The sequence below is a fragment of the Pleurodeles waltl genome, chromosome 4_2, assembly GCF_031143425.1.
Source record: "Pleurodeles waltl isolate 20211129_DDA chromosome 4_2, aPleWal1.hap1.20221129, whole genome shotgun sequence".
Lineage (NCBI taxonomy): Eukaryota > Metazoa > Chordata > Amphibia > Caudata > Salamandridae > Pleurodeles > Pleurodeles waltl.
In genome coordinates, this window is record NC_090443.1 from 34,803,167 (window position 1) to 34,820,992 (window position 17,826).

General features: G+C 47.4%; 1 protein-coding gene across 3 annotated transcripts in view; it reads left to right on the forward strand.

Moving 5' to 3' along the window:
* The first annotated feature begins 10,575 nt into the window (after nucleotides 1–10,575).
* Nucleotides 10,576–17,826, forward strand: part of KANSL2 (KAT8 regulatory NSL complex subunit 2) — a 49,659-nt gene continuing 42,408 nt past the window's right edge. For 2 of the 3 annotated variants that reach the window (XR_011202592.1, XM_069230508.1), the window contains exons 1-5: nucleotides 10,576–10,669; nucleotides 14,102–14,353; nucleotides 15,046–15,224; nucleotides 15,604–15,718; nucleotides 16,660–16,823. Coding sequence is in view for 2 of the 3 variants with exons in the window: in XM_069230508.1 (XP_069086609.1) it covers nucleotides 14,103–14,353; nucleotides 15,046–15,224; nucleotides 15,604–15,718; nucleotides 16,660–16,823 (709 nt within the window). In the remaining variant the exon portion in view is untranslated. Of the gene's footprint in view, nucleotides 10,960–14,101; nucleotides 14,354–15,045; nucleotides 15,225–15,603; nucleotides 15,719–16,659; nucleotides 16,824–17,826 lie in introns of all 3 variants that reach the window. The other variant, XM_069230509.1, reaches the window with a different exon arrangement.

Consider the following 17,826-nt stretch of genomic DNA (forward strand, 5'->3'; position numbering starts at 1 on the left):
AATGACAAGGACGGGTAGGTGTAGTGGTTATGGGAGTGGAGGAAGAGGAAGAGGATGTGGTTGTAGGAGAGTCAGGTGTGCTGTCTTTGGGTGCCGGTGCTTGTGACGTAGGCTGTCGTGAGGTGGTTGGCTGTTGGGTGGGTGGCTGCCTGCGCTTGTGTGTTTTGGAAGAGGGGGTGACAGACACAGTGGGAGAGGACACAGGGGACGTGTAAATGGCAGTGGGGGTGGTGACTGCTCGTGTGCGGACTGTACTGGAGGGTGTGGTGGTGATGGAAGTACTGGCTGATGGTGGTGTGCATGCAGGTGTGAGTGGAGACGTCACAGGGAGGGAGGAGGGAGACGTGGAGGAGGGGGACACAGAGGTGGTAGTGACTGTTGCCATGTCTGCATCTGGATGTGGCTTGGGTGAATGCTTGTGGGATCTGTGGTGCTTATGTCTGGATGAGCTGCCCTTGGGTGTTGAGGTGTGTGCAGGCTGGTCTGATGGTGTGGATGGGATAGGCTCAGGAACAGGAGACTGGGAGAGGGTGGAGGCAGTTAGAAGAGGGAGGCTGGAAACAGGGACAATGGCTGCCGTCAGTGCTGAGGCCAGAGCATTGAACGATCGTTGATGGGCAGCCTGACCCGAATGAATGCCCTCCAGGTATACATTGCTCCGATGCACCTCCCTCTCTACCCCCTGGATGGCATTCAAAAGGGTAGACTGCCCAACAATGATGGTCTGTAGAAGGTCAATGACCTCCTCACTGAGGGCAGCAGGGCTAACTGGGGCAGGGCCTGAGGTGCCTGGGGCGAAGGAGATGCCCACCTTCTTGGGCGAGCGGGCACGGAGCGAAGGCTGAGGGGCTGCTGGGAGGGCGGAGCTGGTGCGCTGGGTGGCGGCTGTACCTGTTGAGGCGGGGGCACGGATGTTGCCGCCACCGCTAGGGAGCTCCCTTCCGAGGACGTGTCGGTGTCGCTGGTGTCACCACGGGTCCCCGTTGTGGGGCTCCCCTCGCCCTCCGTATCACTGGTGACCTCGGTGTCTGTATCATGGCCCACCGGGGCCTTGTGAGTTGCAGCTCCCTCGTGCTCCGATGCCAATTCTCCTCCGCCTGATGATGCTAATGCACACATGCACAAGAAGATAAAGAAAAAGGGTGGGGGGAGAAATAAAGACAGGTTGAGTGCATGCATTGTCAACACCGTTGTCGGAGAGGACAGACACAGGAGCCTCCAGCACTACGCCGCGCAATCGGGGTACACTACTCAGTACTTGAGACTAGGCCTACAGGACTATGGACAACAAATGCACACATGGGTGATGCTGGACCATGGATTGCTGTACTTGGCACCCTACAGAGGTGGGGGGCGGGGGCACAGGGCCATGCCTAAAGGAGGGGACTACACTACAGAAAGCGCCCTGGCCTAATGTCACCCACAGCCCTCCTCCCCCACCCAGACACCTCCACTGCGCGTAAAGATAGCAGAATGTGCTGGTACTCACCCCCTTGTGTCTGCTGTGATGTCCTCACGCGCCCATCCAAATCGGGGTAGGCCACCGCCAGGATCCGGGACATCAGGGAGGTCAAGGTACGACAGCACCCCTCCTACATTGGGAGGCCATCCCCAGCAGTGACTCGGCGGTCTTCCTGGTCCCGCGGCAGATGTCCTCCCACCTCTTTCGGCAGTGGGTGCCCTGTCTGTTGTGGACCCCCAGGGCCCGGACTTCCTTGGCGATGGCACGCCAAATGTCAACTTTCTGATGGGCGCTGACCTATTTGACATGTACAGGGTGGGAAAGGAAATTTCATCATTTTTCTGCATGTTAGATGTGATTGCCCCCCCTCCCCAACCTTGCCATGTGGCACATGCTCTCATCTGTCGTGCCTTGCACTCCTCATTCGCTCCCCACCCCACCATCTTACATCCACCATACACAACCCAGGCATAGCCCATTCAACGTGCACCCAGTGTACTTACCTGTTGGTCTGGAGGACCGTAGAGTAGCGCATACTGGGGCAGGACCCCATCCACAAGTTTCTCCAACTCTTCTGAAGTGAAGGCAGGGGCCCTTTCCCCAGTCGCAGCAGCCATTGTCTCTTCCAGACCGAGGTCACAGCAGCACTTGCAGTATAGGTCCTCTCATGTGGATGATCAGGTCTCGAGTGATTAAGCAGATAGAAAATGGCGGTCACGCCCGCAGCGGTGCGTACCGCGACCGCCGGCGCACATCGTCATTGGCTACTGAAATCCATAGGGTTCAATGTTGACCAATGCGCCTTCGCACTGCGGTCTTCGACCGCCTACCGCCACGGTGTGCCACGCCAGCGCGTTGACCTCACATCCCACTGTTACACTTCTCAGGTCAGGCAGCCGCCATTACAAGGGCCCACATGGCTTAATCCCTACTGCGTCACACAGGCCTAGGCCTTGCATTGCCACTCATACAAGCCTTTCAATGCATAGCGATTCGTGTACTGTGCAAGCTGTGTGAACGTACCTGTGGGTTGCTTGACTCTGTACTCCATGTTCTCCTTCCTAGGCATCGTCTGCTGGGACTTGCGAGGAGAAGGATGAATCCTCCCGTGTACCGACCGCTGGTGGACCTGTCGACAATGGAAGAACGACACATTATACTTCGATACCGACTTGACCGAGCCACTATACATGAACTGTGTGCCCAGCTGGAGCCAGACCTGATGTCCCCCATCCGCCAACCCACAGGAATTCCCGCTCTGGTGCAGGTTCTGTCAGTACTCCATTTTTTGGCAAGTGGGTCTTTTCAGACAACAGTGGCCATGTCATCAGGGATGTCTCAGCCTATGTTTTCTAAGGTTTTGTCCAGAGTGTTGTCTGCCCTGATGAAATACATGCGGAGATACATTGTTTTCCCTGAAGAGGGTGATTTGGCCACTGTGAAGGGTGATTTCTATGCCCTTGGACATATCCCCAACATAATTGATGCCATTGATGGGACCCATGTGGCTTTAGTCCCCCCAAAAGACAATGAGCAGGTGTACAGAAATAGAAAAAGTTATCATTCGATGAATGTCCAGGTGGTCTGTTTGGCTGACCAGTACATCTCCCATGTAAATGCCAAGTTCCCTGGGTCAGTGCATGACGCGTATGTCATGCGAAATAGCAGCATCCCTTATGTGATGGAACAGCTACAGAGACACCGTGTGTGGCTAATAGGTGACTCTGGTTACCCCAACCTGCCTTGGCTATTGACCCCAGTGAGGAATCCCCGGACCAGGGCAGAGGAACGGTACAATGACGCCCTGTGTGTGTTGTGGTTTGCGTTTCCTGTGCTCTCTCTCTGTGTATTGCGCCTTGTCTCTGAATTTCGATTTGTGGGGGTTTGTGGGTGATGTGGGTGTGTGTTTTATATGGTGATGGGTGTGTGGGAGTGTTGTGTGTATGTGTATCAGGTGCGTGTATTTTGAATTGTCCAATGTGGCTGTGTTTTGTATGGGTGTGTGTATTTTGAGCGCGGCGGTGTGTACCGCGTGGATTCGTGGGTCGTAAAGGCATGGGCGTGTTTGTGTTGGCATGACGGTGGAGGTTTGGTCATCTCCAGTTTATCGCTGGCCGCTGATGAGGCGGCCTTCCGTGGATATCGGGTTTTTGGCGGGTTGGCAGTTGTGGGTCAGAATGACTGTGGCGGTTTACCGCGGCCGCGGCGGTATGATGGCGGTCTTCTGACCGGCGGTAGGAGCCTTTTACCGCCAGGGTCAGAATGACCCCCTTAGTTCCTTGATGAAGGAATCCCCAAACAGTAACCCCTCAGCCTTAGCACCAAGATCCATTGTTGCTAGATTAGCCAATTTTGAATCAAATTTAAGCAGCAGAACTTTGCGTCTCTCATGAGTTATTGCCGAATTGGCGTTTCCCAATAGAAAGAAGGCTCTTTGTACCCACAAAGATAATTCTTCTGGGTCTACGCAGGCATTACCTAAACTAGCTGTCTCAGCAATACTGAGCTATTTTATCAGACTACGAAATGTGTTGACCAGGTAAATAAAATATCTGAACGAAAAGTATTAAACTGAGCTATTTTACATAAAACATATATTTGTTACAGACATGTTTTAGGTAATTATTTGCAGTTCACACGTGGATCTTAGAATTTTAACGATTCAGAACGATGATCAGAGTTTAACACAGATTTATCCAGCAATGGCATTAGCCACCTACCTAATCGTCCTATTCCTTAACCGGTTCTGTGCCGAGGACGTAATGGTTACGTCCTGTGGCACAGTGCTGCTGTGCCCAGGACGTAACCATTACGTCCTGGGCACCCAGCCCAGAGGGAGCGCTAGTGCTCCCTCTGTGGGGTTCCCCCCCACCCCACCCCAAGTCAGGGATGGAAGGGGAAGCCCTTCCCCTTCCACCCCCGGCCCCCCCACCCCCGTGATGTCAGAGCGCGAGTGCGCGCTGACAATCACAATGCCTCCTCCTTCGCACTGGAAGCTGAGCTTCCAGCGCGATAATCGGAAGAGAAATGCAAAGCATTTCTCTTCCGATCACGGGGAGGAGGCAGAGAGGCTTCAAAGGGAAGGAAATGTATTTCCTTCCCTTTGATGTCTCTCTCTGCGTTTTGGCAGCCGGATTGTAAAGCAATCCGGCTGTCAAAACGCCCACTAGACACCAGGGATGTCTTTTTTATTTATGAAAGTGACATAAGGGAGCGACCCCCTGGGCAAGGGTCGCTCCCAGGGGGGGCATTTTTTTTAAGGCCATTTCTGCCCCCCATGGGGGCAGATCAGCCTTTTTTAATTAGGCCGATCTGCCCCCATGTGGGCAGAAACCACTAGGCGCCAGGGCAAATTCTTTTTTTTTTTTAGAGATGGGGAGCGACCCCTTAGGCAAGGGTCGCTCCCCTTGAGGGGCAAATTGTATTTAGGCCATTTCTGCCCGCTTTGGGGGCAGATCGGCCGATTTTAGGTCAATCTGCCCCAAGGGGGGCAGAAACCACTAGGCACCAAGGATCTTTTTTTTGCGCCGTCACGCAAGTGGAGCGACCTTGTAGGCAAGGGTCGCTCCCCGGGGGGATGGGGGGCAAATTTATTTTAGGCCATTTCTGCCCCCCTGGGGGAAGATCGGCCTATTGTTATTAGGCCGATCTGCCTCTGGGGGGGGCAGAAACCTCTAGGCGCCAGGGCAAATTTTGTTTTGTTTTGTTTTTTTGTTTTTTTAGAGATGGGGAGCGACCCCTTAGGCAAGGGTCGCTCCCCTGGAGGGGCAAATTGTATGTAGGCCATTTCTGCCCGCTTTGGGGGCAGATCGGCCGATTTTAGGTCAATCTTCCCCCAAGGGGGGCAGAAACCACTAGGCACCAGGGATCTTTTTTTTGCGTCGTCACGCAAGGGGAGTGACCTTGTAGGCAATGGTCGCTCCCCAGGGGGGTGGGGGGACAAATTGATTTTAGGCCATTTCTGCCCCCCCGGGGGCAGATCGGCCTATTGTTATTAGGCTGATCTGCCACCAGGGGGGGCAGAAACCTCTAGGCGCCAGGGCAAATTTTTTTGTAGTGGTTTTTTTTTGTTGGTTTGTTTTTTTAGAGATGGGGAGCGACCAATTAGGCACGGGTCGCTCCCATGGGGGGCAAATTGTATTTATACCATTTCTGCCACCCTTGTGGGCAGATTGGCCGATTTTAGGTCAATCTGCCCCCAAGGGGGCAGAAACCACTAAGCACCGGCGATTTTTTTTTGGGCGCCAATGTCACGCAGAGGGAGCGACCCCTTAGGCAAGGGTCGCTCCCCTGGGGGGCAAATTATATTTAGGCCATTTCTGCCCCCCTTGGGGGCAGATTGGCCTATTTTTATGAGGCCAATCTGCCCCCAAGGGGGGCAGAAACCACTAGACACCAGGGAGTTTTTTTTTTGTTTGTTTTTCACGTAAGGGGAGCGACCCCTTAGGCAAGGGTCGTTCCCCTGGGGGGCAAATTTATTTTAGCCCATTTCTGCCCCCCATGGGGGCAGATCAGCCTATTTTAATTAGGCCGATCTGCCCCCACGGGGGCAGAAACCACTAGGCGCCAGGGCAAATTCTTTTTTTTTTTTTGTTTTTTTAGAGATGGGGAGCGACCCCTTAGGCAAGGGTCGCTCCCCTTGAGGGGCAAATTGTATTTAGGCCATTTCTGCCTGCTTTGGGGGCAGATCGGCCGATTTTAGGTCAATCTGCCCCAAGGGGGGCAGAAACCACTAGGCACCAGGGATCTTTTTTTGCGCCGTCGCGCAAGGGGAGCGACCTTGTAGGCAAGGGTCGCTCCCCGGGGGGGTGGGGGGGGAATTTATTTTAGGCCATTTCTGCCCCCCTGGGGGAAGATCGGCCTATTGTTATTAGGCCGATCTGCCCCCGGGGGGGCAGAAACCTCTAGGTGCCAGGGCCAATTTGTTTTTTTTTTATTTTGTTTGTTTTTTTAGAGATGGAGAGCGACCCCTTAGGCAATGGTCGCTCACCTGGAGGGGCAAATTGTATTTAGGCCATTTCTGCCCGCTTTGGGGGCAGATCGGCCGATTTTAGGTCAACCTCCCCCCAAGTGGGGCAGAAACCACTAGGCACCAGGGATCTTTTTTTTGCGCCGTCACGCAAGTGGTGTGACCTTGTAGGCAAGGGTCGCTCCCCAGGGGGGTGGGGGGACAAATTTATTTTAGGCCATTTCTGCCCCCCCGGGGGCAGATCAGCCTATTGTTATTAGGCCGATCTGCCACCAGGGGGGGCAGAAACCTCTAGGCGCCAGGGCAAATTTTTTTGTAGTGTTTTTTTTTTTGTTGGTTTGTTTTTTTAGAGATGGGGAGCGACCTATTAGGCACGGGTCGCTCCCCTGGGGGGCAAATTGTATTTAGACAATTTCTGCCCCCCTTAGGGGCAGATCGGCCGATTTTAGGTCAATCTTCCCCCAAGGGGGGCAGAAACCACTAGGCACCAGAGATCTTTTTTTTGCGCCATCACGCAAGGGGAGTGACCTTGTAGGCAAGGGTCGCTCCCCAGGGGGGTGGGGGGACAAATTGATTTTAGGCCATTTCTGCCCCCCCCGGGTGCAGATCGGCCTATTGTTATTAGGCCGATCTGCCACCGGGGGGCTGAAACCTCTAGGCGCCAGGGCAAATCTTTTTGTAGTGTTTTTTTTTGTTGGTTTGTTTTTTTAGAGATGGGGAGCGACCTATTAGGCACGGGTCGCTCCCCTGGGGGGCAAATTGTATTTAGACCATTTCTGCCCCCCTTGGGGGCAGATTGGCCGATTTTAGGTCAATCTGCCCCCAAGGGGGCAGAAACCACTAGGCACCGGGGATTTTTTTGGGGCGCCAATGTCACGCAGGGGGAGCGACCCCATAGGCAAGGGTCGCTCTGGGGGGGTGGGGGGGTGGGGAGGTGGGGGACAAATGTATTTTAGGCCATTTCTGCCCCCCCCGGGCCGGCTGAGCTAGAGGCCAAAATCCACAGGTAGGCACTGTTTTCTATGAAAAAATGTGATGTGTCCACGTTGTGTTTTGGGCCATTTCCTGTTGCGGGCGCTAGGCCTACCCACACAAGTGAGGTATCATTTTTATCAAGAGACTTGGGGGAATGCTGGGTGGAAGGAAATTTGTGGCTCCTCTCAGATTCCAGAACTTTCTGTCACCGAAATGTGAGGAAAATGTGTTTTTTTAGCCAAATTTTGAGGTTTGCAAAGGATTCTGGGTAACAGAACCTGGTCAGAGCCACACAAGTCACCCGATCTTAGATTCCCCTAGGTCTCTAGTTTTCAAAAATGCACAGGTTTGGTAGGTTTCCCTAGGTGCCAGCTGAGCTAGAGGCCAAAATCTACAGGTAGGCCCTTTGCAAAAAACACCTCTGTTTTCTTTAAAAAAATTTGATGTGTCCACGTTGCGTTTTGGGGCATTTCCTGTTGCGGGCGCTAGGCCTACCCACACAAGTGAGGTATCATTTTTATTGGGAGTCTTGGGGGAACGCTGGGTGGAAGGAAATTTGTGGCTCCTCTCAGATTCCGGAACTTTCTGTCACCAAAATGTGAGGAAAATGTGTTTTTTTAGCCAAATTTTGAGGTTTGCAAAGGATTCTGGTTAACAGAACCTGGTCAGAGCCCCACAAGTCACCCCATCTTGGATTCCCCTAGGTTTCTTGTTTTAAAAAATGCGCTGGTTTGCTAGGTTTCCCCAGGTGCCGGCTGAGCTAGAGGCCAAAATTCACAGGTAGGCACTGTTTTCTATGAAAAAATGTGATGTGTCCACGTTGTGTTTTGGGCCATTTCCTGTTGCGGGCGCTAGGCCTACCCACACAAGTGAGGTATCATTTTTATCGGGAGACTTGGGGGAACGCTGGGTGGAAGGAAATTTGTGGCTCCTCTCAGATTCCAGAACTTTCTGTCACCGAAATGTGAGGAAAATGTGTTTTTTTAGCCAAATTTTGAGGTTTGCAAAGGATTCTGGTTAACAGAACCTGGTCAGAGCCCCACAAGTCACCCCATCTTGGATTCCCCTGGGTTTCTTGTTTTAAAAAATGCGCTGGTTTGCTAGGTTTCCCCAGGTGCCGGCTGAGCTAAAGGCCAAAATCTACAGGTAGGCACTTTGCAAAAAACACCACTGTTTTCTTTCAAAAAATGTGATGTGTCCACGTTGCGTTTTGGGGCATTTCCTGTCGCGGGCGCTAGGCCTACCCACACAAGTGAGGTATCATTTTTATTGGGAGACTTGGGGGAACGCTGGGTGGAAGGAAATTTGTGGCTCCTCTCTGACTCCAGAACTTTCTGTCACCAAAATGTGAGGAAAATGTGTTTTTTTAGCCAAATTTTGAGGTTTGCAAAGGATTCTGGGTAACAGAACCTGGTCAGAGCCCCACAAGTCACCCCATCTTGGATTCCCCTAGGTCTCTAGTTTTCAAAAATGCACAGGTTTGGTAGGTTTCCCTAGGTGCCGGCTGAGCTAGAGGCCAAAATCTACAGGTAAGCACTTTGCAAAAAACACCTCTGTTTTCTTTCAAAAAATGTGATGTGTCCTCGTTGCGTTTTGGGGTGTTTCCTGTTGCGGGCACTAGGCCTACCCACACAAGTGAGGTATCATTTTTATCGGGAGACTTGGGGGAACATAGATTAGCAAAACAAGTGTTATTGCCCCTTGTCTTTCTCTACATTTTTTCTTTCCAAATATAAGAGAGTGTGTAAAAAAGACATCTATTTGAGAAATGCCCTGTAATTCACATGCTAGTATGGGCACCCCGGAATTCAGAGATGTGCAAATAACCTCAACACCTTATCTTGTGCCCTTTTTGGAAATACAAAGGTTTTCTTGATAGCTATTATTCACTCTTTATATTTCAGCAAATTAATTGCTGTATACCCGGTATAGAATGAAAACGCACTGGAGGGTGCAGCTCATTTATTGGCTCTGGGTACCTAGGGTTCTTGATGAACCTACAAGCCCTATATATCCCCGCAACCAGAGGAGTCCAGCAGACATAACTGTATATTGCTTTCGAAAATCTGACACTGCAGGAAAAAGTTACAGAGTAAAACGTAGAGAAAAATTTATGTTTTTTTCACCTCAACTTCAATATTTTTCTTTTTCAGTTGTTATTTTCTGTAGGAAACCCTTGTAGGATCTACACAAATTACCCCTTGCTGAATTCAGAATTTTGTCTACTTTTCAGAAATGTTGCGGTTTCTGGGATCCAGCATTGGTTTCATGCCCATGTGTGTCACTGACTGGAAGGAAGCTGAAAGCACAAAAAATCGTAAAAATGGGGTATGTCCCAGTAAAATGCCAAAATTGTGTTGAAAAATTGGGTATTCTGATTCAAGTCTGCCTGTTCCTGAAAGCTGGTGATTTTAGCACCGCAAACCCTTTGTTGATGCCATTTTCAGGGGAAAAACCACAAGCCTTCTTCTGCAGCCCCTTTTTCCCATTTTTTTTTTTTTTTAAACTAAATTTTCACTGTATTTTGGCTAATTTCTTGGCCTCCTTCTGGGGAACCCACAAAGTCTGGGTACCTCTAGAATCCCTAGGATGTTGGAAAAAAAGGACGCAAATTTGGTGTGGGTAGCTTATGTGAACAAAAAGTTATGAGGGCCTAAGCGCGAACTGCCCCAAATAGCCAAAAAAAAGGCTCGGCACAAGAGGGGGAAAAGGCCTGGCAGCGAAGGGGTTAATATCATAACCTGTCGTAAATGCTGCTTACTCCAATCCAAGTCAGTAAGACAGAATAGCTTCACCATCGCATTTTATTTGATTATATATATTCCCAATTTATTTCAGACAAATAACGCGTAGGCCAAGCTACCGATCGTTCAACAGATCCTCGTGGCTCTGTCACTTTTCTGTCTCCAGTTCATAATCTCAAACGGCGGTTTAAAAAAAAAAAAAAAAATGTATTTCCAATACTACTAGCGTACTCCCGTGAGCGTATGCCTCTGCGTCTCAGTGATTTTTAACGTGTATTTTGTATGTTGCTACACACTTTACATATAGTTTTAAAGCGAATTAGAAACGCGAAAGTGTGTGACAGACAGCTACCATTAACCGCCAACTCACCAATTGAAGCGCAGATTTTTTGACTGCAGCCAATTAGCGGAAAGCTGGGCGAGTACGGCGAGGGGCGGAGGGGCTCAGTAGGCAGTCGACCGTTGGCGCTGCGTCTGTTACGTTCTCACTGTCGAGACTGACGATCCGCCAGGGGTGAGGTAAGATGGCGGCGGTTGTACGAGGCTCAAGGGTGGAGAAGGCCACGAGGGAACTTTAGGAGTAACGCCTACAGGGGAAAAGGACTAGGGCGGAAAAAGATCGCGAGTAAATTTGGCCAGTCTACGGCGCTATTAAGGACCTTTGGTTGTAAACTATGATGTACCTTGACCACGAGGACAGTTAGGCGGCGATATATACTGATCGCGATCCTGAGTAGAAAAGTGCGACGAATTTGGGCTTGTGTTAGAAACCATTAAACAGCAACGGTGTAGGGGCACAGAATAATAAGGTAAGAGAACAAAGCTAGAACTAGGAGACCACAGTATAATTTGGGAGGGAATCCTCGGTAAGGATTGTGGGAATGTAATTTGAAACAGAAACGCCTAGAAGGGATTTAGGTTTAATAATAATCCTTTTATAAAGAATACTTATAGTACACTTTTAAAACATCAAATCATTGCTTAAAATGCATATTCTCGATACACGATATTGAAGTCCTATACCATTTTGTTTTATGCATTTATCTATTCCCTAGGTATGAATGGGAAGTGATGTTTGCCAAAAGGTCAACATGTTTTAATAGGAAAGATATTTTTCTAGCGTTTAGTGTGATTAATCTAATTTGGGTAAAAGCCCTTCAACCCAGTTGAAATCAATATTGGTGTCGACGTGATGCCTGCACCACAAAGAATTGCAGTTCTTTTGCTTTATAATATGCACATTCGTCAATTATACACGCATTGTGTTATAGAAACTAAATATGCCCGTTTCGCAAAGTGTCCGCATTACATTTTTTTTTATTATTAGTCGCAGTTTCTTGTCCAAATTCTTCACGGCGAGCCAACGGGCGTTAAGCCGCGTCTGGTGGCTCGCAGTCTGGCTTCTTCAACGCTATATTCATTTTGCTTTAACATTGGAAAATAAGTCAATTCTTGGGTGGGTTGATGCTGGATCGCTGTACAAAATTGCTTACATATTTCCTTAGTTGGTAAAGACGGACGTGATGCTAGCAGGTACCGTTGGATGTATTAAGTAATTGTACAGCCCAAATTGCTTTTCAAAACGTATGTTAAGGATATGTAGATGCTCGGGGCCACTGTTAATTATTCGATTGTGCGGCTGCGGCGTTTTTCAAATAAGCGCCACGTTTTTCCGGTTTTATCAAAACATAATTTCTAGCTCAAAGTTACTATTAAAAAAAAAAAAAAAAAAAAACGTAGCAACACGTGCTTCAGCGTAATGGAAGACCCTTTGCAAAAGTTGACTGGGCACGACTTGGTTGCCTGTTGCTACATTTCTTTGGCTGTGGCCAAAGGAAGCATAAAACACAGATAAGTGTTCTGTTTTAAGCAGAAACCTGTTATTGCACTTTTAAAAAGGTGAATCACTTAACTGCAATATTTAAATACGTCTAGACACATTTAAACATTGCCATCTTTATACAATTATTGTGAAAAATTCGGTGGGGGCGGGATTACTTTTATTTCTCAACTGGGGAGGGGGGTGGGCGCAGAATTAAAAAGTTTGGAGACCACTGATGTAGACTGTTGCAATATAGTCCACAAAGGAGCTCAAACATGACTAAAAATTGGATAATGTTAAAACGGGGAGTTTGATTATACTTAAGTCTGATTCGCGATATAATGTACGAGAGTTACAACCATCACTTATGTTATTTTAAGAGCACATGGCTACCCGAGGGCCTCCCAGCACTGAATGCGGACCTTCAAGATAGTCTGAAAATTATGCTCTGAATAGCCAAGTTTCAAGCAGTCGCTGAAAGGAAAGCTCTTGGCTGGTCAGCTTAATAGCAAAAAAAAATCTAGCCTTTGGATGTAAATTGGACCTCTTCAAATGGAGTTAAGTTCGCGCAAACATGATACAAAGGTATTACATCGCTTTACATGGCCACCAGTTACATTACAGAAGAACACATCAATTTCTGGTAGCAAGGGGAGATGAGGTGATTTGCTCAGAATCGCAGAATGTTGAGCTGGCATGGAGACTCGAACCGTGTTTCCCAGCGGGGAGGTCAGCAGCTCTGGTCCTTACACCACATCCTCTCCACTAGGATTCTTTGTCTGGTGCATGTTGAGGCAGTTTGGGAATAACTTGTGTTTTTATATATTTTTTATTTTTATAATTTTTTAACATAGTGTTTGGTAATCCAGGTTCTGCCATTTTAATAGCACTGCCAACGAGGTACCATTCTAAACAAAAACACACTACTTCATTTGCAGTTAAGCTGCCTCTATTTTTCTTTTTGTATAGTAGTTTTTTTTTTTTTTTTTTTAAGTTTGGCTGGTATTGCCAGTGTAGAGGGATAATTCCTTTAAAAGTTTTAACACAGGGAAATATGTGGCTGTCCCCTTTTCTTTGCTCCTAACTCTCTTGACCCCCCTCATTCTCCAGTTTAAAGGTCACAAAGATACCTCTGTGGATTGTTTGGTGCTATGTAAGTTCAGTTAAACACACTAGAAAGAGTTGCATGTCTAAGGTATCGCTGTCAGTCTGTATGAATAAGGCAAAAAACTCTCCCAAGATGGTGGCCTTGTTGTGTTCTCTCTCCTGCAGCGATACCCCTGGGAGGGTTGCTGTGGCATCCATCTGTCCACTACACTCAAAACCAAAACACATAGGTAAAAGACATTCATTTACAACGCCCATAGCTCTAACTCTTGCAAAAGAGACCTATTGCATTGCAAATGCTTGATTTTAGGGGATAATTCAAGTTGTCTTATAATATTATTAAAGGAAGAGTCCAGATTGTTGTTGATGTTACGTATTTTTCTTTTCTTTTTTTTATGATTCAGTATGACATTGAGGTCAAGAGGTAGCCACAATGTGTGGATTGACATGTACCGTAATGGCTGTGCATAATTAATTCAAAGATTAGGGTGAGGAGCAAGCATTGTAGCGGTCATGATTGATTTGTTAGCTGATTTATCCTCCATAACATAAAAAGCGAGGCTACTAGAAAAATTAGGTATTAGTAATAGGGCAGCTGGTTTGGTAGATGCCATTGTTTCTTGTTTCCATCATGACTAATTGCATAAGTATTTCATAGAAGGTTTGGAGAAAGGCTAGTTGGTAGTCTTACTTTTCTTTATATGCTAGTTCATGTTTAGTTGCCGGGGAAAATTACGTTTCCGAGAAAGAATGTTGAGACCTAGTTTGGATAGATGGGCAGAGGAGTATTGTAAATTATACTTATAATTGTGGCGTTTTGAGGTAGATATAATGGCCGCAAAGACATTTTGCACTGGGTAGTAAGATGCCAAGGATAAAGAAGGGTTCTGGCGCATGACAGTTATAGATTTGGATCAGTTATTTTGTGTTCTATTGCTCTACAACATTAACACTCAAACTGCAGTAATGGTAACCTGATGGTTTATGTATTTGTCCTGTTGTCTTTTTTTTATTTTTATTAGGATGAACAGGATCCGTATCCATGTGCTGCCCCCTAACCGGGCACGTCCTTCCACAGCAGGAAGGCTTCAGGAGCCTCTGGCCTGCTCCTTCACTCACCGCCCCTGCTCCCAACCCCGCCTGGATGGCTTCGACTTCTGCCTCAAGCATATCCTTGAAGATCGCAACGCGCCCTTTAAGCAGTGCAGTTACATCTCTTCCAAGAATGTGCGCCGATGTCCATACGCTGCGCCCAAGCCTGAGAAAAAGGATGGGTGTGTTTATGCATTGTGTAAGAAATCTGGTGGGGAGCCACGGCAGAAGGTGGTACCAATAGGCTGCCCGTCTTAGCAGTTTGTTTCTGATGCCCCACCGTCAGTTTAGTATACACAAGTCGCTGAACTATTAGTATTGCGTAAGGAGGTTGATTGAAAGCAGTGTAATGAGGGACAGAGGGTTACACTAGGCTGCTGTTCATAGCCATGTTTGCTTTTAAGATTTCACAATCTTCACACACACATTGAGCTGGACTGTGACATTATTTTGCTCTCCAAACCAAAAAAATCTGCTGTAGTGTTTGTAGTTAACTATTAACGTTGGATAAGTGGGTTTGTGGACGGACGGAATCTAATTCTGATGCCTGCAATGATTGTGAATGGGCATGCAATTCATGCAGGGCTTGAAGTTAGTAGCCCTTGTATCCATCGGAGAAAGTTTGATGGCCAGAGTTTGCAGCAGGCTGAGTCTGGCAGAGTAGGTATTGTACTAGCCAGCAAATCCAATAGGGGCTTTGAAATGGAGTGATCCAGGCATAGGACTCCTGAAATGAGCATATTAGATGGTTTTGATAGGAGTGTTAGCAGCCATGGGAAATGGAATGAGAATTGGGCTAAGGTTTCCAAACGGTTCAATCAAGGCAGTGTAGTTGGTGCTGGTTTTTATGCACTTTGTGCCTTTCTTCCCACAGTGTGTCATTCTGTGCTGAGCATGCCCGTAGGAATACCTTGGCCCTTCGTGCCCAGTTGAAGAAGTCAACCCCAAGACCAAGTAATGAGTCCCTACTGTGTCAGCTGAGCTCCTATACCCGGGCCGACCTGGGATCCCAGACACAGGAGGCAAGCCGCAGCGAGGCCAGTAGGATCTTGGGTAAGAGCTAAATACTTTAGCGTCTGCACTTTTGGGGGTGTTGCCTGTCCGCCAGTCCGCGGCACATGGATAATCTATGTGATCAGGTCTTTCTGACCCTTTTCTTACCGTATACGCACCCACTTTGGCACTTGCTCACAGCACATGAAAGCTTGATCCCATGGGTCCTCTCTTCCTATATTCAGTAATGTCTTCTATGGGCATGCTATGTATGATTGCCTATAACTGGTGCCTTACCACAGAAGTTTAACTCAAGCTGGTTTTGCACCTTGGCTTACAGTTCAATTATCAGCACGGTGCTCTTAAGTATTTTGCCCCTCATGGAACTGAGAGTTGGCACTACGACTGTTGGGCATATTTTAATTCTACCTTCTTTCAGACGAAGACAGCTGGAGTGATGGGGAGCAAGAACTGGTGTCTGTGGATCAAACGTGGCGAGGGGATCCTGACAGTGAAGCGGACAGCATTGACAGTGATCAGGAAGACCCTCTCAAGTAAGATGTGTGTCTGAACTGTGTTTTGAAATTAAATTGTTTGAGTCCCACGGGGAAATACTGAAGACAATAAGTCTCCTTCATAACATTTTGTTGTGGGATCTGGTTTTTGTTGGGGGGGGGGGATTGTCCATATGTTTCTTGAAAACCTATGTAGAAAAAGTTTTTACCATTACTAAGCCCTGGAAGCAGAGCATACTACTCCCTAATTTCTTGGTGTCCTGTATTGAATTTGTAAGGCTAACCTGGCCTTGTTGGGTTTTGAACTCTTGACCTGCATGCCTCATCACGTCAGAAGTGAGTTTTTATATTAGATTTATCTGTGCAGCTTTTATTTGTTCCTTTCTCGACCTTGTCTTTGAGGTAGGAAGGGAATCCAGTCTTAGGGCGACTTCATTCTGCCTGGGGTAATTGTAGGAATGTCTGAGCATATTATCTCTGTATGTTGGCAACAAAACTCCCTAGATGTGGCTTTGTGGGAGTATTGACAACTCTGCTAGATTATACTACTGCTTTATTTATTGGTCCAGCCCCTTGTCTTTCATAGTAGCAACCTCTTAGGTGGAAGTTCACAGAATGTAAGCTCCTAAGAACAGTGCCCTATACAGGGTCTTTCAGTGTGCCATCCACATCTGAGCTTATTTTTTCTCAACTATTTTTGTCTTAATTTCTCGCTGAGATTTCCCGCCGTTCATTTCCCGAATGGATGCCGCCATTGACACCAGTCTGCAAGAAGAGCACCTTTTTTGTTATGCCCTGGGCCAAGTTAAGTTGGTGGGGGGTTGTTTTTGTTATGAGAATGAGATCCCCTCTCAATAAAGAGTAGTGTAGTTGACACCCTTTGTCGATGGCAAGAAAGTAACTCCTGCACATAACTCAGCTGTTCTGTTGTTTTTGTGCTTGCTTTGTATTGAACAGTTGGATGCGCTGTTTTGTTCTAGGCATGCCGGGGTGTATACAGCTGAGGAGGTAGCACTTATAATGAGAGAGAAGCTCATTCGCTTGCAATCTCTCTATATTGATCAGTTCAAGCGTCTGCAGCACCTTCTGAAGGAGAAGAAACGGTGCTTTTTACACAGCCAGAGCGAAGACCTGGAAACAATGGGTAGGTACCTTGTGCTGTCTGTGGAGAATTGTAGCAGCCACGTGACTATCTGGAACAATTGTTCTTTTTCTTCCGAGAGCACCAGTAGTCTATCCAGTCGCGGGTACAGAGATGCACTTTTTGGTCTCAATCCTCTTATAACCTGATAACTTTTTATGCTGACAAGATGTCTAAAGTAAATGTAAGGTAATGAGCAGCTCTTTATTAATTTTATCAATAAATTAAGTTCAACGCATGTCCTTAAAGTGCTGCTAGAGTTCTCAACAGCATGGTCCTCGCATCGCATTGTGTCCTCAGATTACAATTTCTTTATTGATGTGTGAGACTTAGTGGCCCATCTACCATGTTTACCTCTTTTACCCAGTGAATTGTACTTGACATGTTGGCATTTATAAGAGTGATGGGTGATATCTAGAGGAGACATTTTATTGGAAATTGGGCTCATGGATGTAGGGCTGAGCTTGTCAACGCTATTCCTCCTTTTCATTAGTAAAATCCTGGCACTTTTCATTTCCACAATTATGTATTGGCCAATTTGACATAATGAACTACTGGCAAAGCCAATAGTTATCAGCTTTTCGACCTATTGCTTTGCCAGTACTTTTTGCTGACCCCATGCAGCATCAACACTAAAGTAAAATAGCTCAATTTGAACGTGCACGCATTATGACCCTCTAGCAGCTCCCTCATTTTTTTTGTGTGCACTTGAGTGATGTATGCTTACACCTTTAAAAAAAAAAAACTCTCCCTCTAACTCCCCCCCCCTCCTCAAATGGGAAAAACTGGACAAGCTGGGAGGCAGCGTTTGAAGGGGATACCACACAAGGAAGAGGGCGAGCAGCAAAACAAATGCAGCGTCTCGTAGAATGCTGAGAAGAAAAAATGTAGTTTGCCAATCATGAGCAGTCGAAGGATCCAAGGCTTTCAATCTAAGGGATGCTTAAGAAGCTATTCCCCAGAGGCAAAGAGGAAGTTAAGCCTTAAAAATAAAATAAAAAATACT